The sequence below is a fragment of the Mustela putorius genome, unplaced genomic scaffold (assembly GCF_011764305.1).
Source record: "Mustela putorius furo isolate JIRA1106 unplaced genomic scaffold, ASM1176430v1.1 tig00000083_pilon_pilon_pilon, whole genome shotgun sequence".
NCBI classification, from domain to species: Eukaryota; Metazoa; Chordata; class Mammalia; order Carnivora; family Mustelidae; genus Mustela; species Mustela putorius.
Window position 1 is genome coordinate 31,899,014 of NW_025421273.1, and position 25,526 is coordinate 31,924,539.

The 25,526-nt window shown below is 37.4% G+C and overlaps 1 protein-coding gene across 8 annotated transcripts in view; it reads left to right on the forward strand.

Moving 5' to 3' along the window:
• TBC1D19 (TBC1 domain family member 19) overlaps nucleotides 1-25,526 on the forward strand; it is a 167,557-nt gene that overhangs the window by 129,115 nt on the left and 12,916 nt on the right. For all 8 annotated transcript variants that reach the window (XM_045076235.1, XM_013061521.2, XM_004762651.3 and 5 more), the window contains 5 exons: nucleotides 4,731-4,815; nucleotides 7,147-7,191; nucleotides 17,434-17,466; nucleotides 21,517-21,626; nucleotides 24,046-24,137. In XM_045076235.1, coding sequence (XP_044932170.1) covers nucleotides 4,731-4,815; nucleotides 7,147-7,191; nucleotides 17,434-17,466; nucleotides 21,517-21,626; nucleotides 24,046-24,137 — 365 coding nt within the window. The remainder of the gene's footprint in view (nucleotides 1-4,730; nucleotides 4,816-7,146; nucleotides 7,192-17,433; nucleotides 17,467-21,516; nucleotides 21,627-24,045; nucleotides 24,138-25,526) is intronic.

Genomic DNA, 25,526 nt, shown 5'->3' on the forward strand with positions numbered 1-25,526 from the left:
TCCTAAAGAGAATCTGGGGGGCACATCCCAGTGCCCAGCACACACTGCTACCAGCTTAGTCTAGGCTATTATCAGTAGTTTCCTAAAGGGTCTCCTTCCTTCTGCCCCTGCCCCACCCCCATGGCCAATTTATTCACAGTGGCTAGAGTGATCCTTATAAAATATCAGTTAGATCATTATACTCCTCTGCTGAAAACCCTGCCTGCAGTGGCTCTCCATTTCACTTACAATGAAAGCCAGTATCCTGACAGTGGCCTGCAATGCCTTGCATAATTCCGTCTCTCTTTACTTTTCTCACATATCTCTTCCCACTCATCTGCTCCAGCCACAGTTGTATTCATGGTGTTCCTCTCACATATCAGGCATTGTCCAGCCTTAGCAGCTTTTAGATTGTTGACTCTTCTGCCTGGAATGCTCTACCCCTGGATATCTGTATGTTAACTTTCTCAAGTCCTTTCAAGTCTTTGATTAGATGTTATCTACATACAACTAATGAATCGTTGAGCACTACAACAAATACTTATGATATACTAAATGTTGGCTAACTGAACTTAAAAAAAAAAAAGTTATCTTCTCAATGATTTCTACCCTGAGCACTCTGTTTTTGTTTTATTTTGTTTTAACATTTAGACTTTTTTAATTTAAATTTAATTAACATATATTACTGATTTCAGCAGGCCTATGATTCATCAGTCTTATATAATATCCAGTGCACCTTACATCACGTGCACTCCTTAATGTCCATCACCCAGTTACCCCATCGCTCCATCCCTGTCTCGTTGAGCAACCCTCAGTTTATTTCCTATGATTGTGAGTCTCTTATAGTTTGTCTCCCTCTCTGGTTTTGTCTTCTTTTATTTTTCCCTCAATTTCCCTAGATCCTCTGTTTTGTTTCTTAAATTCCACTTATCAGTGAGAATATATGATAACTGTCTTTCTCTGATTGACTTATTTCACTTATCATAATACCCTCTAGTTCCATTCACATCATTGCAAATGGTAAGATTTCATTCTTTTGATGGCTGAGTAGTATACCATCGTGTGGAGATTTTGTGTGTGTGTGTGTGTGTGTGTGTATGAATAATATATATATCCATTCATCTGTTGATGGACACCTGGTGGGTTCTTTCCATAATTCGGCTATTGTGGACATTGCTGCTATAAACATAGGGATGCAGATGCCCCTTCAGATGACTGCATTTGTATTTTTGGGGTAAATATCCAGTCGTGCAATTGCTGGGTCATAGGGTAGCCCTATTTTCAACTTTTTGGGAAACCTCCATTCTATTTTCTAGAGTGGCTACCCCCACTTGCATTCTCACCAACAGTATGAAAAAGTTCTGAGCCCTTGCTCTTAAATGGCAACCCTTTCCCATTTCCCGTTTACTGTATTTCCATAACACCTACAACCTAAAATACCATATCATGTAGTTATTTGTTATGTTTGCTATTTATTACCCCCACCATAATTAAGCTCCACAGAGAGGTTTTTTTTTTTTTTTTTTTAATTTGTTTGCTTGTTTCCTTTGTTATATCCCAAACACCAGGCACCTAGAAGAGTGTCCAGGGCGTAGTAGAAACAGAAGGAAAGAATTAGTGAACTGATTTTAAAAGATAACATCTATAGAAATCATTCAGAGGGGCGCCTGAGTGGCTCAGTGGGTTAAGGCATCTGCTTTCGGCTCAGGTCATGATCCCAGGGTCCTGGGATCGAGCCCCACGTCGGACTCTCTGCTCAGCCGGGAGCCTGCTTCCCCCTCTCTCTCTGCCTGTCTCTCTGCCTACTTGTGATCTCTCTCTGTCAAATAAATAAATAAAATCTAAAAAGAAAAGAAAAGAAATCATTCAGAATGGAGCACAGAATAAAAGTAATTAAATAAGTCAAGTAAGTGTAGCTCAGTCACATCTTACAGAAGTCAAGTAGAAGTGAACAGAGAATGGAGTAAAGGCATCATCCAAAAAGATAATGGCTGAGAATTTTCCAGAAATGGGGATAAAGAAAATTTAAATTTGAAGAAACATGACAGTCTTGAGCCGTATAAATAAAGACCAAGTAAAATATACTAGTGGGTGGGGAAATACAGAATATAGATTAAAATTAAAGTAATAGTAGTAGTAATACTAGCTAACATCTTGATAATATTCACCGTGTGCTAGGCACTGTTCTGCACACTTTTTTTAAAAAGATTTGTTTTAGAGAGAGAGAGTGAGAGACAGCACAAGCGGGGCGGGGGGGTGTCAAGGAGAGGGAGAGAGACTCTCAGACTCCCCCTGACACAAGACTTGAGATCATGACCCTGAGATCATGAACTGAGACAAAATCAAGAGTCAGATACTCAACTGACTGTGCCACTCTGGCACCCCAACACACTTTATGTATATTAATTAAGCCCTACAACAGCCTTTGATATAGATCTTATGGTATGCATATTGCATGTGAGGAAACTGAAACACCACGAAATCTAGTAACTTCCCAATGCCACACAACTAGTAAGTGGTAGAGTTCAAATTCTAATTAGAACTCTAGCAGTGCAGTGTCAAAACAAATTCCAGATAGGTAATGATTTTAACACAAAATGAATTTATCAGAAATGCTATACAAATGGCAAGATTTCACTCTTTTATGGCTGAGTAATATTCCATTGTATTTATATACCACACCCTTTTTACCCACTCATTACTCTTCATCTGCAGCAACATGAGTGAACCTAGAGAGTATTATACTAAGTGAAATGAGTCAGGCAGAGGAGACAAAAACCACGTGATTTCACTTATATGTAGAACTACGAAAACAAAACAAATGAATGAGCGAAAAACAAAAACTGAGTTATAAATACAGAGAACAATCTGGTGGTTGCCAGACAGGAGAGAGGTGGGAGGATAGGCAAAATAGGTGAAAACTTCCAGTTGTATAATAAATAAGTCACAGGGATTAAAAGTAGAGCATAAGGGTTATAGTCAGTAGTATTATAATAACTTTGTGTAGTGATAGAAGGTAAGTACACTTAACGAGGTGAATATTGCATAATGTTTGGAATTGTGAAATCACCATATTATACACCTGAAACTAATATGACATTGTATGTCAACTATACTTCAACAAAAAAGAGAGACCTAGAGGAGAAAGAAGAGAAGAATGTGTGAATTCAGAGGCAGAGGTTAGAGTTGTACAGTTTCAAGCCAAGGAACACCTGGAGACACCAGAAACTGGTGGAGGAGACAAGAGAGGATTTTCCCCCAGTAGCTTCAGAGGGAGTGTGGCCCTAACATTACCTTGATTTTGGATCTCTGGTCTCTAGGACTGTGAGAGAATAAATTTAATCTCTGTCTGTCAAATAAATAAATAAATCTTTAAAAAATAATAACAATAAAATAAAATGCCCATTGCTTTCACCAGACAGCTAGTCCAGTTTTAGGAAGTTAAATAAAGCTGTACATAAATATTTAACTATAGGGAGGTTTATTGCAGCATTGTTACAGCTGGGAAAAGTGGAAAAATTAAATGTTCAACAATAAAAGGTTAAATAAACTATTGTTTATCCATATAGTGACACATTTTCTGCAACATTAAAAATATGAGCAGAGAATATTTATATTATTGAGAAAAATGGATTGTAGAATTGCATACATAATTCTGCTTGAAAAATGGATGTACATATGAGAGCAGTCTGAAAGGATATACATCAGAATGTTAACACAGCTGGGCTTAGGGGTATTTGATGATCTGTACTTCTAATTTTTACCATAACCATGTATTCCTTGTATAATGTTTTAAAATACAATAAAAACAAATCAGTGGTAGTGGCTGGTATACATTTCACCATCAGGCCTCACTGATGTGCAATCTCCTTATCTATTTTTTTTCTAAAGCTGGGCTCCGTTCTTATGCCTTGGATCTACAGTTTCTTTATTGGCTCCTGCGGCTAGTCCAACCCTGACCTTGTGCCCCTATTCTATTAACTGGACTTCTGCCTTTCTCCTGGCATTTCCAATTCTTTTCTCAGTAATATCTTTTGAATCCCAGGTCTTCCAATACCAGGACCCAGATTTCCTGTCACCGTTCACCTTGGGATCAACCTTTTGCCCCAAGATTCTAAGCTGATGTCAGCAACCCAGTTCCTCCTAAGAATATCCTTGATTCTGACTTTCTGCCCTTCCTGTTTTCATCTCCAGGCAGATGCCACACTCCACCTGCTGGGCAGAACAACCAGCTACTAACCTGTATTGGGCTGCCACTTGTTCTCCAGCTGCCTTCCCTTCTAGATGCCATGAGTTGCCTTCCCTTGTACCCTGACATGCCCAACTGCCAGCTGCTGCATTCCTGCGAAGACTCTAGGTCCAGTTTCCTGCACTTCCCAAATGACTCTGTGCCACTCTAGTTAACTAGGGTCCCCGCTACACATTTGTTACTGGGTTAAATTTCTCCCAGCTGTTTCTCATTTCCAGACAGAAAACAATAAAAGAATCAAATGGTATTTAGTGCCATACATTATCTGCTATTGTTCAAGGCTAACAGTGAGAAATCTTTGGGTCAACTTTGAGTGAAAAATCACATTAGCATCCACTAAAACACTTAGCATAAGTGTACCAATAGAGGGCGCTCCTCCCATTTCCAGATACCACACTGAACTGGAAAGATTCCATCCTGCTCCTCCTAAGAGGGAAATAGCAATAAATTACCTGTTATAAAACAGTGCTTAATTGTTTGTTTCTTACACTATTGTACCCAGGTATTGCTTTGTTTTTCCCGGGACACATCTGTGTTGGGTCATTTTGCGTACAACAGTGCTTCACCACCGAAATCATACATAAGAGGTAAAATTTTTAGTTAAAATTTTAGTTACATGAAGGGAGTATTCTCTAAGACTTACAAAATCATACCAAGACTGTTACATTTTATAGCTTTTATTGGTGTTGTTGAATACATAAGAGGTAAAATTTTAGTTACATTAAGGGAGTATTCTTTAAGATATACAAAGTCATACCAAGTCTGTTATATTTTATAACATTTGTTGGTGTTGTTGAATTTTTTATTGTAAAGTACAAGATTTCTCTCAGGTTATTTTAACCGTGCTTTCACTCCTACTCAAATCAGGGAGCAAGCAACTCATCACAATCACAAGCAAGTGGTTTCCAGAAGCAGCACTTAGAGTTGCCTCTTTTATCTTTCCTGCCTCTTTCTCCTCCGTTGGTGTTTTTGTCATATCTGTTGACTTTCCCTCCTAATTATGAGTTTATCACACAAATTTGCTTTTTCTACTTCCTTTTCTCCCTTCTTTATCCCTTCCCTTGGAATGGTCTACCACCCTTAAATTTTGATGTAATTTATATGCTATTAGCTCTCTAATTTCTATTTGAGGGCTTTCTACTCTTCTTTATCACTAGCTGCCTACAAGATATTGCTATTTCAATATCTTGCTGTCACCTGACAACAGATCTGATTTCAGCTGGAAGCTTTTACCAATTTCTTTTTATTAAGTGGTGAACACCCAACACTGAGAGCTTATAACCCCATTGTGTATGATGGTTCTGCTGTTCCCATAAAGAAAGAAACTATTTCTCCTGTATCTCCCAAGTCTGTCTAACCTGATTACTATAGTCCCTGCCCTAGGACAGGTCTACATAACCTGCTGTCCTTCTGACCAGTTGGCTGTAGATTGGGGGTGTGGGGGGTGTCCAACAACTTGCTTTTTGAATTCAATTAATTTTCTAGAGGGGCTCACAGAACCGAGGAAAACATGTCCATTTGCCAGTTTTTAAAAAAGCATGATAAAGGACACAGATGAACAGCCAGATGAAGACATACATAGGACAAGGTCTGGGAGTGTCCTGAGCATAGGCGCTTCTGCTCCGGTGGGCAGGTGGTGTGTCATCCTCCCAGTGATTGTGTGTCTGCCTACCTGGAACCTCTCTGAATGCCTTATTACTGGGATTTTGTGGTGGCTTCCTGGGGTGGGCATGAGCAGTTATTGACCTCATTTCCAGCACTTGTCTCCCTCTCTGGAAAATGGCAGACGGAGCTGAAAATTCCAAGGTTCTAATAATTACTTGATCTTTCTGGTGACCAGTCCTCATCCAGAAGTTCACCAGAGTCACTCCAGTAGAACAACAGATGCTCCCAGTCTCTTACCACTGAGAAATTTACAAGGGTTTTCACCTAGCTCTATATTTAATGTCCAGCTGGCGTTCTGTACCATCCATATCTCTCCCTCTCTCTCTCACACATCCACTTTTCATTATTCCAATCTTTCCTTACTCACAAGCTCAGTCTTTGTTATCTTTGTTATCTTCACCCTAACCTAAGTTGTTCATACTCCTTATTCTTTTCTCCTCTCTGTCACCACTCTCAAAAAAAAAAAAATTTCTTTTTTTTTTTTTCCCACTAAAAGCTTACCGTAAAGCCAAGTACAAGAATGCATGAGACTAGTCAATAGACTCAAAGGTATAAGGGGGGAAAAAAACTGTCAAGATAAAAGCTACTTTAACATATTCAGTGGAAAGCAGGAAAAAACTCAGAACCTTAAGAGTTGAGGGAAAGCTAGTTTTGATTTTGGTTGGTTTTTTTTGAGGGAAAGCTATTTTTTAAAACTACTTTTAAATGTTTGATTATGGTGAAATTACTTTAATTTTCTGAAACAATCCTGATTCCCAATATTTAGCCTCATTCTTAGACCACATAAACCGTTTTAAGATTCAGAAAATATTACCACTATATGGTTTAAGACATTTAATTTTTAACTCTTCAGTACATTCCAAAGGCATGTAAGCTAATGAGGCATTGTGAGGCTTAGGACTTACTTTAATGAATAGATTAGAATTATTTATAGTTAGCAAAACAAGTCTATGCTTCTAAATTGATGCTTCTCTTCTTAAGTTCTTAAGGAAGTTGAAAGCAGTTGTTATTTTAATTACTTTGTATCAGTTGCTCATACTTAAGTTTATACTGTTGACTTTGAGGAAAAGATTTGCTAATATCAAAAGATTAGCTGGTAGATTTTCAAATTAATTCCATATCCTGAAACGAAGTCAAAGGAGCCGGTAACTCTAGTAGTTTTCAAAACACCATTATGAGTACATCCACAAAATTAGTTGTTTTTTAAAGATTTATTTTAATCATATTGAAACTTTCTATGGTTTTTCTTGCAGGAAAACTAGGACTAGAAGAATATGCAGTCTTTTATCCACCAAATGGTAAGAGTAATACCATTGCTTCCTCTAGTGGGAAATAGGAAAATTGCAACTTTTGTAACAAATGTGACCTTGTCTATGTTGAGATGGATAATTTATTATCTAAAGTAAACCTTTTATAGAATATCTCTTAGAAAAAAAGGAAAAGAAAAAAAGAATATCTATTTTAGCAAATTTTTCCCATGTTTGTGGTAGGTTTGTGCTAACCTGTGCACACCCTATCTGGCTTTCCTTGAAACCAGTAGTGATGTTTGTGAGAAAGCTGATCAGACTTAGGTCTAGGGTGCTTCATTTTCTTCTGCAGGACACTGACTGGGCCATCCATGGCCTTCCTTTTTTTTTTTTTTTTTTTTTTTTAAGCTTTCATGTACTTATTTGACACAGAGAGCGCAAGCAGGGGGCGTGGCGTGGCAGGCAGAGGAAGAAGCAGACTCCCCACTTAGCAGGGAGCCCTATGTAGTCTTGATCCTAGGACTCCAGGATCATGACCTGAGCCAAAGACAGATGTTTCACCAGCTGAGGCATCCAGGCCCAGGGCCTTCCTTTTGATTTCCCTGCAACAGTGCTCGAATCAGTTGAGTGCATTGCCCGGTGTTAAACTTTGTTATTCTCATAATTTTACAAGTGTGGTATTTATGAAATAAAAAGATTTTGAATGGGCACCTGGGTGGCTCAGTCAGTTAAGCATCTGCCTTCTGCTCAAGTCATGATCTCAGGGTCCTGGGATTGAGCCCTACCTCAAGCTCTCTGCTCAGTGGGGGCCTGCTTCTGCCTCTCCCTTTGCCCCTCCCCTGGCCCTCCTCTGCCTATGCTCTCTCACACACTCTCTCTCTCTCTGTCAAATAATAAAATCTTTAAAAATTTTTGAAGAAATATATCAAGATAATCTATTTTGACTGTATAAACTGATCAAATGTGTAATGACCTCATTATATATTAAGTATTCATTTGAGATTATTGGACATTTCTAAGATCTGCTTTTCGGAAAAGCACTATAGAACATTCCTCTTTCTGATAATTTTAAGTTGCATCCTGAAGAAGTCCACCCAGTAGAGTTAAGAACATGGACTTTATAATCCAACAGATGTGGGTTCAGATCCCAGTTCTGCCAGCTCACCCTGTGACCTTGGGTAAGTTGTATGACTTTGCCAAGCTTCAGATGCATCATCGATAGCACATGGATTAGAAGAGACACGATCTATAAAAAGGGCACAGTGACTAATAAGTAGCCAATGCTCAGAAAACGCAGTTGCTACTGGTGTATTTTGCTTCTTTGTCAACCTCTCCATGTGAAAGTCATACTTGGCATTCACAGCACTGATCTCTCCACGCACCTGTCACTGTGACCTTTCAGGTTCTTCCACTGGCCATCCTTCTCTGCCCCTCTTAAGTGAAGCACCGGTGTTCTCCCGTGGCCCATCGCACCCCAATTCTGCTGCTCTTCTTTTCACATGTTTTCCTCAGGCTTTTTTACCTGCTTTCTTGGTTCTGTTTGTTCATTACTCTAAAATTTACATCTGCAGTTCTCACCTCTAAAATAATTAACTCAAGCTTAACATATCTCAACATGAACTCATTCATTTATCTTCCTCTACCCACTATTCAAAAAAAAAAAAAAAGGTTAAAAACAAGATGAAATTAAGAATGAAACAAAACTGCTTTTTCTCTCTCAGTTCGTTGTACTCTCATCTAAGCAGTCATTAAGGCCAAATGCCAGGTGGTCATCCTTTACTCCTCTCAGTCTTGCATCCCCTCATCTAGTAAGTCACCAGAGCCATCCCATTTTACTTTTAAAATGCATCTGGGACCTCTCCCTTCTCTCTCCTTCACTGTAACTGCTTTGTCTTCAACCAGGCTTTACCATCTCTAGCTTATTAATTGTAATAGACACCTCACTGGTCTGTCTTTTTCCAGCCTTTTCTAGCTTTGCTTTACTATTCACAGTGCTGTCTGAGTTTTACATCTAAAAGGAAAATCTCAGAATTGCCATTTTTCTCCTTAAAGTTTTCTTCAGGCTTACCATCTCTTTATAAGAGATGTCCAAGCCTCTCAGCCTGGCATTCAAGGACCTCTTTTGACTCAGGCCTCTACTCAGTCTGACTCCTAGCTTTCTATCTCCCCTTTTCCTATCTCACTTTTCTTTTATGATAGCAATATCAAATGATTAGCTACACACACGCACACACGGCCCTGTGCACTGTCAGAGCACTGTGCTGCTTCCTGCCTCATTCCCTCTCCGCTCTCATGTATGGAGAAGCCTTTCTTTCCCTGCTCTCAGGGCTCACCTCAGGCACAATCCTTTTCCAGAAGCTTTCCCCACATCCCCAGGTTAGGTTAAGGACCCTTTCTTTAGGTTCCCATAATATCCAGTGTGAAAATCTTTGATACCTCTTATTATATTATCTTGACATTATTTGTTTATGCTTTATCTTCCTTTCTAGATTGCAAAACCCTTGAGGTATAAGGCCATATTAATTTTTGTTCCCCCAGCATCTAGTCATCACAGGGGTTTAATGAGTATTTAATTGAAATAAATTAGAGGATTTTTAATTTTAACATTTATTTATGTTATACCTCTGACTCCTCGGAAACCTAATTTTCAGACAACTTTTTATGTTTATCCAAGAATCCGGAAATCAAAGGAAAAATACCTCTGAAGAGCCCAAAGAAGTGTCCATGGAGTCAAGCTCTTCCTCTCTCCATTCCTAGGAGAGCTTTTTCAACTTAGTTTAGAACATAGTCGGTTAAGTGTCCAACTCTCAGTTTCAGCTCAGGTCATGGTCTCAGGGTTGTGAGATTGAGCCCTGTATTGAGCTCTGAGCTGGGGTTTCTCTCCCTCTCCCCCCGCTTCCCTTGCCTGCTTATACTTGCACTCCCTCAAATAAATAAATAAATCTTTAAAAAAATATATTAGCTTTTACTTCACACACATGCCTAGCAAGCTCGGTTTGCCAGTGTTTATGGTGCCCTGCAAAACTAGAAGCATGGAAAGGGGCCGATAGAGATAGGAAAGATGACTAACAATAGTAGAAATGAAAATCAGAGGTTTCACAAAGGAAAATAGAAAAACGATAGACCAGCACATAAGAGCACTCCAGAAAATCAGGCTGGGACCATTTTATGTAAAAGCTTTTTAAAAGGTCTCACTGGGGTGTAGCATGCTATCATAATTTAAGACTTTTATTAGGAACTCAAGACACCAAGGAAAAATATTGCTGTAATAACAGTAAGAGTAGCCACAGCAGCAGCTGCCAGCGTTCTCCAAGCAGCACTGTGTACCAGGCAGGGTGCTAAGCACATAGCTTATGTTCATTCATTGAATGCTTACAGAGCAGGTACCTTTGGACGCAGGTATTAATATTATTCCTATTTGTAGATAAGCTGAGGCATAGCATGTCAACTTGTCCAGCTGGTGAGTTTCAAAGGGCTTTGGGTTCAAAGTCCTTTGACTGCAGTGTTCTCCATCACCATGCCCTTTTGCCTCAGGGAAATGTTACTGTGTACGCTAGAGTGTCTTTCAGAAGCTAAGGAAGGGGTAATATATTGAAACATACTGAAAAATTAGATGTATATAATAGGTTCTAAGAAGATACTCATTCAGAATAAAAGTAGTTTGTTGCTAAATAGGGTAAATAGGGTAAACCTACAGCTTTCCGTAAACTTAATTCTTCAGAATTATCTCTTCTTTCAGGTTATTTTAGAATGTTACCAGAATCAGAGAGAACTCTCCTCCCTGGGCAATGAGTCTGAAGTTGCAGAATAAGAAGAGACAAAGAGTAGTGAGTGTGCTGTCCCTTTATTCTTTCCTCAAGGCAATACAAGGCAACATTTTATATTACTCACTCTCTTCTGCCAAAGATAGGAATACTTTAAAATCTTAAGGATACCTCTGGGGTGCCTGGGTGGCTCAGTTGGTTAAGTGTCCACCTTTGTCTCCAGTTGTGATCTCGGGGTCCTGGGATCGAACCCCCAATCAGACTCCCTCCTCAGCAGAGAGCCTGCCTCTTCCCCTCACTCTGCCTCTCCTCTCTGCATGTTCTCTCTCTCTCAAATAATAAATAGATAAAATATAGAAAATTAAAAATATAAAATCTTAAGGACACCTCTACCACCACTGCCACCAGAATTGGCCTGGCTTTCTTGGTCTCAGGGGTCCACACAGAGAGACTATAGCCCACTGACACACTCTCTGTCCCAGACCAGACAGTTGCTTACCCAGGGGCACCTCCCTCCTTGTATCACCTTTCCTAGGGTTGAAATGACAGGCCATAGTGGCATTGGACATTACCCTCTCACCTCATTTGAGGCCTTGTTAGTGGACAGGCTTTTCTGTAGTAGATTCACTAAACAACTGGTGAGTATAATTTCTGAGCTGAGGAGACTCTTCACAGGAATTACATAAGCTTCTCGTTTTTATTTTTTGTTCACTTTATATAACTGTATTCATTAAATACTTTAGTCCTTCTCTGGCTTTCTTTTCTATTCTAGCTGGGTGAGCTGCAGTCATAACCTGAGCACCTGCTATCAAGGAGCTTACATTCTATTGAGGGAGACAAACAATAAATAAGTAAATAAATAGCTAATGAAAATAATTTCAGAGAGGACATGAACAATAAAGGGGAACAAAAATTGATAGTGGGGGGCATGGCTATTTTAGGTCAGGTGATCAGAAAAGTACTTCTGAGGAGGTAGAATATGAACAGTGACCAAATATGCAGACTGGGCTGTGCAAAGAGGCAGAACATTCCGAAGAGAATATACAGCCTAGTGAGGGGCCTATGACAGACATGTACCTGATGCTTTGAAGAATAAGATGATCTGCGGAGCTGGTGACAGTGAACAAAACATAACCTGGTACAGGGTGAGGTAGGAGACTTAGGGACCAGATCAGCTAGGGAGACCATTGATTGAAAATTTTGTCTAGTAAGTCCAGTGTCTGGGCTGATTCCTCAGAGACAGTTTCTGTTAATTCCTTGTTTCCTATGAATGAGCTATCCTTTTTAAAAAACTTTAATTCCAGTTAGTTAACGTGCAGTGTTGTATTAGTTCAGGTGTACAATATGGTGGTTCAGCACTTCCGTACCTTTCTCAGTGTTCGTCATGATTTAAGTGTACTCTTGATCCCCTTAGGCCATACTTTCTTATTTCTTTGCACACCTGGTAACTTTTTTGTTGATAACTAGATCTCTTGACTATTATAGTGTGGTAACTAGGAATCGGATTGTCTCCCCTCCCCAAAATCTGTTGTTGTTTGTTGTGCACTAGTTATTTGTTTCATGACTTTTCTAAACTGCTTTTGTCAGGATTGTGTTTTTTGTAGGGAGTGCCCACTGAAGTCTCTGTTCATTAGCTTAGTGGTCAGCTGATAATTTGATAGAGATTTCCTTAAATATCTGACACCAAAAGAAAAAAATTACCCCAGACTGTATAGCCTGGCTCTGCGTTGAGGTATTCTTTCAAGGCCAGGCCATTTGTGGTGCTACCTTAGCCTGTGCTTGCTGCCTGCACAGAGCGCAGGAGTCTGGCAGAAGTGAAAGCTGAAGTGCTTCTTAGGTCCTTTCTAGATTCCCCTGAATAGAAAGGAGCTTTTCCCAGCCTCTTCCTTCCCTAGCTTCTTCCTTCCCAGGGTTGCCGGTCTGTCTATGGCTTGCCCCACCCGAGGGAGCTGTAGCGAGTATAATTGCACTTATAGGCTTTTGATGGTGGGTAGGCCACTTAAGCCCAGTCCCTCAGGTACCTACTAGAAGCTACTAGACAGGTCAAGATACACAACCACAGTTTTTTTATTGAAGATCCATATTGTCCACTCTGGGACAGCAAACTGCCTCGGGAACATGGGGAGCTGTATCTTCATAATTGCCACCAAACTGGACAATGGACGATGGTAGACAGATAAATTAAAATACCACACTGCTCTCTTTCCAAAATTCAGCTTCTCTTTCTTTTATTAAGCATCTCCTTGATTGTGAGGTTTATTATTATTATTGATTCCAGAACTCAAAAAAAGTTGATCTAATAGTTCTAGCCATCACCTTACAGAAGGACAGAGTTTTGGAGTCCCCTATTCTACTATTCGCAGTGATATCTCTTCTCCAGTTCCAAAATCATCCTAACTACTGTGTGGAATAGAAGTATCACTCTAATGTAAACTCCAAGAGAACACGGACCTTTTGAGCACCAACATATTTAGCATCAAGAATCGTGCATGTCATAAAGTCACTCATTGCTCAGTAGACATCGTTGAATGAGAGAGCAAATGAATGAGGGAGTGAATATTGAAGAATATGGAGAACAAAAATAGAAGCAAAGGACAAGACTTAACAAGAGAAATACACATAGATTTTTGAGACTTGGGTAAACAGACATTACAATTTGCTAATACCATTTGTTTCCTACAAGAAAAGAGAAAATAATTAGTTGCTAGTGAACATTAAGCAGAGGAGTTTGGGGACTCTCGATCAGTGGTTATCAACCAAGGGTAATTCCATGTCCCACCTTCCATCCCCCAGGAAACATTGGCCAATATCTGTGGACACTTTTGGTTGTCAGAGCCAGAGGAAAGAGGGGTTTTACCAGTATCTCAGGTGTAGAGGCCAGGGATGTGGTTAAACATTCTGCAGTACACAGGATAGCGCCTCAAAACAAAGATTAGGAAAGGCTCTTGGAAGACATAGTGAAAATATGTCATTTTAAATCCTCTTACAAGTGTTGGGGCGCCTGGGTGGCTCAGTGGGCTGAGCCTCTGCCTTCGGCTCGGGTTATGATCTCAAGGGCCTGGGATCGAGCTCCTCATCAGGCTCTCTGCTTGGCAGGGAGCCTGCTTCCCCCCCTCTCTCTCTCTGCCTGACTCTCTGCCTGCTTGTGATCTCTGTCAAATAAATAAATAAGATCTTTTTAAAAATCCTCTTACAAGTGTCAAGTCTATAAATAGCAATGTACTTTGTCATCTTTATGAATTAAATAAATTAAAAATTTATTTGGATTTATTTTTATTTATTTACCTGTTCACTATGTGTAGAATGAGGATAACCAAAGGAAATTATTATTTCCAGAAATGAATTCAATAAACTGTACTAAGTAATCCCAAATGAAAGAGTGTAAAACTTTGGAATGATATCAAATTGAGTAAGAGGTGAGATCTGTGACACAACTATAAATGCTGAGTATTAACAGAGACAGTGAGGAAATGAAGAGAAAATATTTAGTAAGTGCAAAGCATTTTAATATTCGGTGTATTTTCTGAGTCATATTTACTATTTATATCTTATTTAGTTCAAGATTTATTTTTGTTGACCATGCTTACCATTTGAGCTATGTCAAAGGCCCATGAAACCATTACTTTTTTATAAAGTTATTCCTATTGAATGGGACAAGGAGTTCATATTTTAGACTTTCTTTAGATAGACAAAGCCTAGTATCTTAAAATAATCAGTTATGGCAGACTTGCAGAACTCTAAGGCCAGGGAAGAAATGGTGTCCCAAGCATCCTGACGCCTGTTAGAAGTACACTCTTGGATGATGGCCACGTGTATGAAACTTGACCCTTGAAAGGCTGAAGTGATGAGAGGCAAAGGAAAGGATTTTGGGAAACTGGCCAAGAACATGACAACCTCTGAGATCAAAGAAACGTTTTAGGCCATATGTGCCTGAGAGTGTTAATGGATTCGTCACTGCTTCTTATGCCTTCTACTTTTGTTGGCCAGAATTTCACTTTGTCCTTCCTCAACAGAGCAGACTGTGCACCCTTTTTTTTGGAATTGTAAGCCCTGGTTAATCTTACCTAATACTCACCAAAAAAAGATTTTCTTAGATTTAAGCTGATACTTAAAAGTGGTGCTGTCCCTTCTGAAAGCGTAAAATAGTTACAGTTGTGGAGCATATGCTGTGTCCTAAATAGTGGACTCTTGCACTTTGAGGACATTAACTCACGTGTGCTTTATACAACTTGGTGAAGTTGGTCTTGTTTATCTCCATTTTCAAAAATGAAAATAGAGACTCAGATGGTGTCACTTGCCTGGAGTCACATAGAATTCATTCATACTCATGTCTGTATGACTTCATTGGCCATTTCTAATTTCAACCCTGAGTTTTTGAGAGCGTCTTATCCTACATGTTAGTTACTTATTCGTAAATGAATCTTACGCCTTAATGTTTTTTCACTTTTTAATTTTTTTTATTTGCATATCATTGACACACAATATTACATTAGTTTCAGATGGCCAACATGCTGATTGGATAGGTCTACACATTATGCTGTACTCACCCACAAGTACAGTGAGGCCTGTCACTGTAGAGCACGACTTCAGTACCACTGACTGTATTCCCTATACTGTGCCTTTTGGCCCCTAACTTACTCATTCCATAACTGGAAACCTATTTTCCCCACTCCCCTTTGCCCATTTGCCTGTCCCACTCCCTACTTTCTTGCCCCGGCAACCATTATTTTGGTTCTCTGTTGTATTTTATTATCTTATTTAAAAGACCTGATTATAAATCCTCAAATTTCCATCAATTTATATCTCATTTCTAGAAGATACTGTGCTGGGTGCTGAAGATAATACACAGTATGAATTGTGCCCCTTGCCTCAAAGAGTTTATAACCTAACTGCTTATAAAGCAGCTATAGATTTCAGAACTTGGGGGAAATGTGGGGAAAGTGCAGTTGGCCACAAGTCATCTTAATATATGCATCCCTTTTTGTTGCCTGGCAGTTCATGAATTCACTCAGTATAAGCTTCCTAATTAAAAGTGTCTTGTCTGGACTAGGGTACTCCTATCCTTAGCAGATCCTTAATACATATTTGTAGAATATGAAAATAATAATAATAGTACCACCTCCATTTCTGAGGTTTTTCCCTGCTTGTTCAAATGTTGCTGCAGTAGTTTAACAGAGGAAAGAAAAAGGGTCTTTGCAGTAAGAATACTGGGATTTTGTATAATATCCATTTGCTTTGAGATGCAGTATTTAGAAAGATGTAATATGTACTTATATTTCTGTAAAGCATCAAAATATGTCTACTATTTATTAACTCATTTTCCTCTCAGTTTATTTTCAGATATCAACAATTTTATTTTGTTTTTATTTTATTTTATTTTTATTTTTATTAGAAAAGTTAGAAAATACAGACTTTTTTATTATTTGCTAAAAGCCTATAATTAGTAAAAGATACTAAATTAAGTAGCTGAGAGGGAAGGTAGGAAAAGATAGTCATTCATAAGTAGAAAAAAGATGCTCAACCAAAGATATAAACAGAGAGAGAGACTTGAAGAAAGATGGTGGGTGGGCCTTCAGCTCTCAGCCTTTTTTTTTTTTTAAGGTTTTATTTATTTGTCAGAGAGAGAGAGAGCGTGCACAAGCAGGGGAAGCAGCAGGCAGAGGGAGAAGCAGGCTTCCTACTGAGCAAGGAGCCTGATGTGGAACTGGATTATGACCTGAGCTGAAGGCAGCCTCTTAACCTTCTGAGCCACCCAGGTGTCCCGTGGACCCTCATTCTAAGTGTTCCTTGGAACTTGAGCTGGTGGCTATCACATTAGGAATGTTGACTTGTTAATGTGAACCTAATCTGGTTTTGAATTTTTTCAGTTTCTAGAAGCAAAAAACCTTTACGTTGCTGAAGAATCTTAAACTGGAAGATCCTCCTATGTCCACTTTTCTTTAGATCTCACAAATTTTTCTGTGTTTGCTCTAAGCATAATTGTTAAACATAGAATTTTAGAGCTAGATGATATTTCAGAGACAGTCTTAGTTCCTGTGCATGACAAGCAGTTACTAAAACTCAGGAAGTCGGTGACTTTCCTGAGGTTACCCAGCTGTTTTGTATAAGCCAGCTACTTATCTTTTTAACAGATTGGGTTCTAATATACAGGATGAAGTTGTTTCAGGAAGGACATGATCTATTGACTTTCTGAGACCATTACAATTTGTTCTTAAACTTAGTTCTGATATGCTTTGTTCTGTTTTTGTCTTCTTTTTGTAACATATTCAAAGTTTTAGTTTTTCAGTGTTAGCAATAGAAAGTTAACTGGACTTTTTACTTGAAAACTTATAGTTTGTTTTTATACAGGTATTAAAAAGCATTTTTGTTTTTGGTGGTTACCATCACTCAGTCTTTCTAACATTCATGAACAAATGAAGCAAAGATAGGAAACCTTTCTATTTCAGTTTAATCCTCTCAAGTTTACCTAATAACTCAGTGGGTATACTAATTGAAAAGAAACTTTTTTTCTTTTCTTTTTTTTTTTTAGGTGTAATCCCTTTCCATGGATTTTCAATGTATGGTAAGTTGGGCTTTAAAATAGTCACTGTTTTTATCACACTTTAGAAAATTAAACATGAAGATCACAATTTATACCATTATCACCCACCCACTTAACAAGTTATCGTGAACATTTTTAAACATTGAGTTTAATATTTGTTTATATCTCCTATTAAATATTTTAAAAGTAAAGTGTCCTCATAATTTCTCAGATGATGATTGCTTGACGAATTAAAATCAGAACATACTGTGAAAGTGCTTCTGTGTTGACCAGTTACTAATCTGATAGAAACTAGAGATACATGTTAATATTTAGTTCTCATAGGTGGAAAATGAGGTTGCTTAAATTCCCAAATTAATTCTCCTAAGTCTTTTACACAAATAATAGGTCCGAAAGAATGTGAAGGGAGGGCCAAGACTGAGTTCGAGTCTATGCTTTCTCCAGACTGCTGACATAGACATCAGATTTCACTGAAGGCTTGCACATCCCAAGGGACCATGTGAAAAGTGCACCTTCAGGCATGAGGACCCTGAATGCCTTCCAGGCTCAGGTGTCATTGAATGAGGAATGCAAGAAGCTTAATGAAGATGAGCAAGAGGAAGAATGCTCTATACTCCAATGAAAATAATTTTTAAATTGTCACACATTGCATATGAACAGGTGGAAGAGTGTTGTCTCCCCATCTGCTATCTCCCCACCTTTATACTAAATAGAAATACTTTAATGTTTTGCTTTTATAAAAGGAATCAGTGACACATTAACATTTTTCTTTGTAAAAGCCCCTCTTTGTATTCAGCATCAGACAATAATGATGAAGGACAGAAGGTTAGATTTTTTAAAACTAGCAGACAATGGAAGGAGTTCAGAAGACCTAGGAACATTGCATTATGCTACCCTTGACAGTGTTAATCACAGGCTTGAATTACAAGGCACTCTGCTTGCTTCTCTTGAGCAACCAAAATTTCATAACATAATACGGAACATTATAATCACCTTTCAGCACATTTCTCTTTTATAAATATGTGAGGAATTTAAAATAGAAAACCCCCAAAAGGTTAAGAATATAAAGTTTTATATCTAATAATAAAAATGTTAGCCTGGGGGCGCCTGGGTGGCTCAGTGGGTTAAGCTGCTGCCTTCGGCTCAGGTCATGATCTCAGGGTCCTGGGATCGAGCCCCGCATTGGGCTCTCTGTTCAGTAGGGAGCCTGCTTCCTCCTCTCTCTCTGCCTGCCTCTCTGCCTGCTTGTGATCTCCGTCTGTCAAATAAATAAATAAAATCTTTAAAAAAAAAAAAGTTAGCCTGTTATCTATTTTATTTCCAAGAATTTTTCAAGTAAACAGTTTTTAAAAAGTGAACTTGAGAGATTTGGAGGATATTAATGATGTTATAAAAGCTTAAATCTAGTAATTCTTAGGGAACAAAATACATCATTGACTCTGTCTCTGCTTATTCCCATGCTTACTTAAATAGGCAAAGGTTTAATGTTCACTAAGGAATTAGATGATGCAAAATGTTTGATACAGAGTTTCTTTATACTATTTTAAAAATGTATGTTAAGCATCCACAAACACCTTAGCAACACCACTTATTCAGAACTAGTGTATTAGAATAATCATCCAAGCATCCCCAAGGACTCCACATAATACTTTACTAATTCAGTTTTAGCTACTATGTTTCTTAATAATTATATAATACTTCTCTCATTAAAAAACTGATTCAAAACTTTTTATTTTTAAACTGGCCTTCCCCTCTCCCATTTATGCCAATTAATATCGTTTGTGATTTCACCAAGAAATTCCTATGATGACATATTTAATTGATTAAAAAGATAATGAGCTAATTCATTTTTATGGAAGAAACAAATGGGAAGTGTGCTATAAATAAAAAGTAAGCTCATGTAGATTTCTTACATATCACATATAAAGGACTAAAGCTTTTCCATTTCATAGCTTTATAAGGGAAAACAACACAAACAGTAGTGGTATCTTAAATAATAACCAATTGTAAAGGTTTGTATTATACATGTTTGTTTAAAAAGTGCTGATTTAAAAATTATCTCTTTTATTCCTTCACTGGAAATGATAATGAGTACTGAATCCATAAAATCTTTAGATTCAGATTATAGGTTTTTACATATCAATAACTTTCAAAGTTAAAGGGAAAAATGCATAAAAAGGTAAATAAATTTCAAAGCTTCACTTTGAATTTAACATAATGCCATGTATTTATGCCACATTGCTTTTTCTTAGGTTGTTGCAACTAGAATGTGAATTATTCTTTTTAAGTGTGTAGAATACATTAATTTGGGCTATTTTAACAAAGAGCAATTTATTTTGATAGTAGAGTAAGTTTTTAAAGTTAGTTTTAAAATGGAAAGATATGCCAGTTAGTTTTTAAACGTGTTTGTATATAATTTAATTTTTTTCTTTATATATAAAAGTAGTTTATTTTTGTAGGTATTTATTTACTCCCCTAAAATTGATTTGTCTCTCTTCTTCAGAAAAAGTGAAATCTCGCCCTTGCAATGCTAGCTTTTGATGATTTACTCATCTATAATATTGTGCACTGACATTTATTCCAGATAGTTGAATTTTTATTTTTGTAAGAGTTAAAAATTGTTATCATTTTTTCCTTTCATTTTTTCAAAAAGAAGTGAGTTGAGTTGGCTTATTGCTTTCCCTGATAATTTAACTGCCTACTGCCAGGGACGGTATTGATGGATTATAGAGCCTGAGAATTTCTAACTTGTCCATTTTATGTCATAGCTAAAATTACCCAGTAAGTCATTGTGTTTTAAAATTAATATTTAGGTAATGCAGTTTTATGTATCTGCATTATGAATGTGTTCATGCTGCATAAAATTCTCAAGGTTTGAAAAGATGAAAAGCATGACCATGTCAGTCCAGAATATCATGTTGTCACATCAGCATCTGAGATGAGGACTTTTGACATTCAGTTTTGGGATGTCTGATTGAGTTGACTCACCTGTGCTTAATTGCCAAGAATTGGGTGCAAAGGAAAACTTAATTCAGCATTTATTAGAGAAATAAATCCTCTGCCTGACAGTTGTTTTATTTTAAGCCTATAAAAACTTCTTTGTACAAATGTTGAGATAACGCCAGTCTCAAGGACCAGTTATTCTAAACTGTTAATCAAAACTTTTATTTTCGGAGCGCCTGGGTGGCTCAGTGGGTTAAGCCGCTGCCTTCGGCTCAGGTCATGATCTCGGGGTCCTGGGATCGAGTCCCTCATCAGCCTCTCTGCTCAGCAGGGAACCTGCTTCTCTCTCTCTCTCTCTCTCTGCCTGCCTCTCTGTCTACTTGTGATCTCTATCTGTCAAATAAATAAAATCTTTAAAAAAAAAAAAACTTTCATTTTCAAATTAAATTAGTTGAAGACCGTGATTTTAAATGCTAGTCATAAATCATCTTATATTATACTTACCTCACTTCCAAAATAAAAAACTTTGAAAAACGTTCTGTATCCTTTGTAGAACAAAGTGAAAATGAATGACCTCCATCTCACTTTCTTACTATTTCAATTTTTAAAAGAGAGCTTGACTTTACCTAGTTTTTTAAAGTTACTTTGAACTTTAATATCCCTCTATATGTAATTCCACTGTGTCATTCCATTAAGTTGGGTTTATGGTAGTTTTTAATTACCCCTTTCTCTATCATTTTTTTTAAAGATTTTATTTATGAATTTGACAGAGAGAAATCACAAGTAGATGGAGAGGCAGCTAGAGAGAGAGAGAGGGGGAAGCAGGCTCTCCGCTAAGCAGAGAGCCCGATGCGGGACTCGATCCCAGGACTCTGAGATCATGACCTGAGCCGAAGGCAGCGGCTTAACTCACTGAGCCATCCAGGCGCCCCTTCTCTATCATTTTTAAGGACTGAACTTTTTACATGTGTATTTATTTCCTTTTCAACATGGAGAAACAATATATATGATTTTAAACTTGTCTTTGAATGAATATTACTATAAAATATTCTTTCATGTTTCATTAACTTATTTTCTCAAATTGTAATAGTTCTGCAATGTTATTGATTAATTTCTTTATTCTTTCAGTTGCACCACTTTGTTTTCTCTACCATGAACCTTCCAAATTGTATCAGATATTCCGTGAGATGTATGTGCGTTTTTTCTTCAGACTCCATTCCATCTCTTCTCATCCTTCTGTAAGTTCATAAAAATTGGATCAAATTTGACTCTGATCTGTTTTCTTTCCTTAAGGAAAAGTCTGCTACTTAGTTAAATTGTAAAGCAGCAAATTTTAATTTGTAATGTCAAGCAGCATATTCCTACAGAATAAGTGAAATTGAAGAGAAGAAGAAATTGATATTTAAATATTTTTGGTGATAATTAGGGAGGAAAAGGGCATTTATCAATTGCACTTACATTGTCTTTTATCTGTTAACTGAAAAATCATATAAAAATGTCTTTATTATTCACTTTGGCAAGGTTGCCTACCCTCTTTGAATGCTGATGTCCTCATCTCGGAGATGAGATTAGTATGTTTCTCTAGGGCTATAGACTGCCAGGGTAGCACTTGGCTCATGGTGGGTGTTCAGTAAATAAATGACTGCTGTTTTTATTACTATTGTTGTGATTGTCATCTGTTAATGAAAATCCAACATTTATTTGTCACTTATTTATCATTTTCATATTTGACTAATTATCAGTTACCATACTAGATAACTTCTTTGTGTTCAGTAGATAGCTCCGTTGACCTCCCTCTAAGAGGAACCTACTGGGAGTCGAACTTTTTTTTTTTTTAAGAATTTGTTTATTTATTTGACAGAGATCACAAGTAGGCAGAGAGGCAGGCAGAGAGAGAGAGGGAAGTAGGCTTCCCACCAAGCAGAGAGCCCGATGCGGGGCTCCATCCCAGGACCCTGGGATCATGACCTGAGCTGAAGGCAGAGGCCTTAACCCACTGAGCCACTCAGGCACCCCAGGAGTCAAACATTTTTATCTATTTTATGTTTCCTGGTCCTCGATCACATCTTTTTTTTCTACCCATGAGCCTGAGTCAAAACAGTATTTTACTTTAATTATACTTTTTCACCTTTGGGCCTGCTCTGGTCCACCTGTGGTTAACTCAGCTGATGCTCCAGAAGAAACACTAAATGGAAATGTATCAGGGCTACCAGATTTCCCTGAAGAGAATACTCTGTCACTACTCTTAAATTAAATCACTTTTCTTTTTCTCCCACAGTTTAACCCTGTGTATTCCTAGTCCACCTCCCTTTGTCTCCACCTTTTCTCTCCTACATTGCTGGTAAAAGCTGACAAGTAACAGAAATCCAGGGTTTCTCCCATGAACAAATGAAGCACCACCAATTATCTTTGGGGGGGTTTCCTATTCTCTGAAACAACTTGAGTGAGTGCTTATCTTATATTAATTTTTAGTGTAGAGTAATCAGAAATATATAAATAATTCTGTTTTCTAATAACCTTATTTTTAGTCTCAGATTTCTTACTCTCATATCTATATCATTTTATGCTTCAGAGTTAAAAAAAATTTTTTAACTGGCTGCCCAGGATACACCCACAGTGTTTTCCTTGTGCAGAGCACTGAAGCTTGACATCCAGCAACCCTGGATACTCCTTCTCTAGCTCCATGCTGACCCTGAGGTGTCCTTTTTCAGTGAATTGGTTGGGCCAGCCCTGCCTCTTGCCCTTTCTTTATTCAATGGAATAGACTTACAGGCGGTCAGCTCCTTTTCTGGCTTGTAGCCAGACTGAACTATTTGGAACCATGCCAGCCCTTTTTTTTCCTTAGAAACTCACAAAGAGGATTCAAACTTCCTCACAAAGATCAACCCTGAGGAATGCTGAGGTACAAGAAAGACTTTATTCAGAGTCGTCAAGTAATAAACGCACTTGAAAAACCATCTGCTTCAATTGGTTACATTTTGTCCTCTACAAAAGATGCCCTTATAAAAAGTAGATTTATATATATAGATAGAAAGATAGAGCTTTATACTAAGGTAATCAGGCATTCTTGTTTGATAACTTCCTGATGCAGGTTTCAAACAGTCATTGGTCAGTCTTCCTGATGCAAGTTTCAGTCATTGGTCAGTCTTCCCCTGGGAATAGATTTCAAAGAAAGAGTGAAAAAAAAGCAGGAAATATTTTTCTGGATGGGTGAGGCAGCTGAAAGGGAAGGGACTTATGGAGGGAGAGAGTAAAGGGTGTGGGTGTAGTACAAAGAAATACCTGGAAACTGGAATGCATCCAGAAAAAACTAGTTTGCTGGACATAAGTGATAATACAGGGCTTACAGAGTAGCAGGTTTTCTATAAAATGATGTTTTCCTTGGACTCTTTGAATATTATACATCAGGTTATATGGGGATCCTATTGTGTTAAAAAGGAGGCTCCTTAGCATACCTATAATAGTAAGAGGGAAAAAATGTATCTTTAAACAAAGTATTGGAGATCATTAGAGCATTTCCTATTTTTTACTTTTTGACAGTATAAAAATATTTATGTTGATAATTTTTTCCTTGTTTCTATTTGAATAATTTATTGTCAGAGTTAATTTTTAAATGCTAAAATATGTATTTCTCTTGTGTTTTCTTATTATATCCAGGGTATTGTGTCCCTCTGTTTGCTGTTTGAAACTCTTCTTCAGACCTATCTCCCTCAGCTCTTCTATCATCTACGAGAAATTGGGGCTCAACCGTGAGTGCCTTTCTCTCCTAATTAAAGAATATATTGACATCAGAAGGTACTATTATATCACTTTAAAGCATACAATGTAAAGATAAACAATTCTTTAGGGAAATTAAACTAACAATTTCTCCAATAAAACAGATTATCAAGTAATAGAGTGTAACTCTATGTTGTGCCAGAAATTCTCAGAAGAACATCCAAAATCCTAATGAATTCTTATTTGCTGGGATTTTTGTGCCTTGTGGAAGGATCACCAAAGTGAGCTGATTTCTATTCAAAAGGAAAGGTATTGCCAAAATTGAGAAAAAATATGTGAACACAAATACTATGTAAGAAATGTGATAATACTAAAATTAAGTCATTTTAGGCTAAGTTTACCAGAGAACAAGTTAATAAAAGCTATTTAGGTTAAAGTTTGATTTTTTGTTCAAGGAAACTGTATCAGTTACCTAATAATGATTGTACACTGTGATTATTTTGCTCCAAAAGTTTGAATATTTTTTGGTTTATCTCAGTATGAGTTATCAGTGAACATGTCGGTACAGTACCTCTGGGCTTCAATATTATTGGTCCCTTCTCTTTTTTAAAAATAACAATGTCTAAGGCAACAGAAGTTTCTAAATGATTTATTAATGTTTTGTCACTGTCTTCCCCTCTGTGAACCCAGTTTCCCCTATTGGCAGGGCATATTTGAAAGGAGCATTAACTCTTTGAGATCACAACTGTAGTTAATAGAAAATGCAGTAGTTTAGTATTGTTTTCTCCATACTTGAATCCACATCAAGTGGATGGGAGGATGGGTGGATGGATGAGTTGGGTGAGTTTCAAAGACAGACCAGGACTTAAATTCTATCTACTAAGCCGTATAATCCTGATGAAGTTATTTAATTCATCTAAGTCTGAATTTCTTTCTTTAAATCAAGATAATTCAACTTCCTCGTCTTTAAAATCAAGAGAATTTCTACCTCATGAGGTTGTTTCAGTAGTCAAGGATTTTATACATACAGACATATGTATGTGTGTATATATATGTAAATAAAATAAAATTTTATACATATATATATACTTTCTCTAAAGCACATCTTACATCTTGAATGTCAGACATCTTAGATCTTAGAAATACCTTTAATAAAACAATACCTCATTTCATCCATTGATAATACTGAGATTATACTCTTTCTTTTGTAGCCGTTAAAAAACAAGATTCTGTTAATGATTAAGATGATAAAAACAAGAATGTGGCAGAAATATTTTATATTGCACATAAGTCTTTTTTTCTTAAACTTGTAGTAAATTGGTTTCTGTTTTACTCTTCTGCAATGAATATTTGTATATAATGAAGCTTAACTAGGCTGAAGACATTTAGTTTACTGCTTAAAACTAAAGTCCTGATTTTTT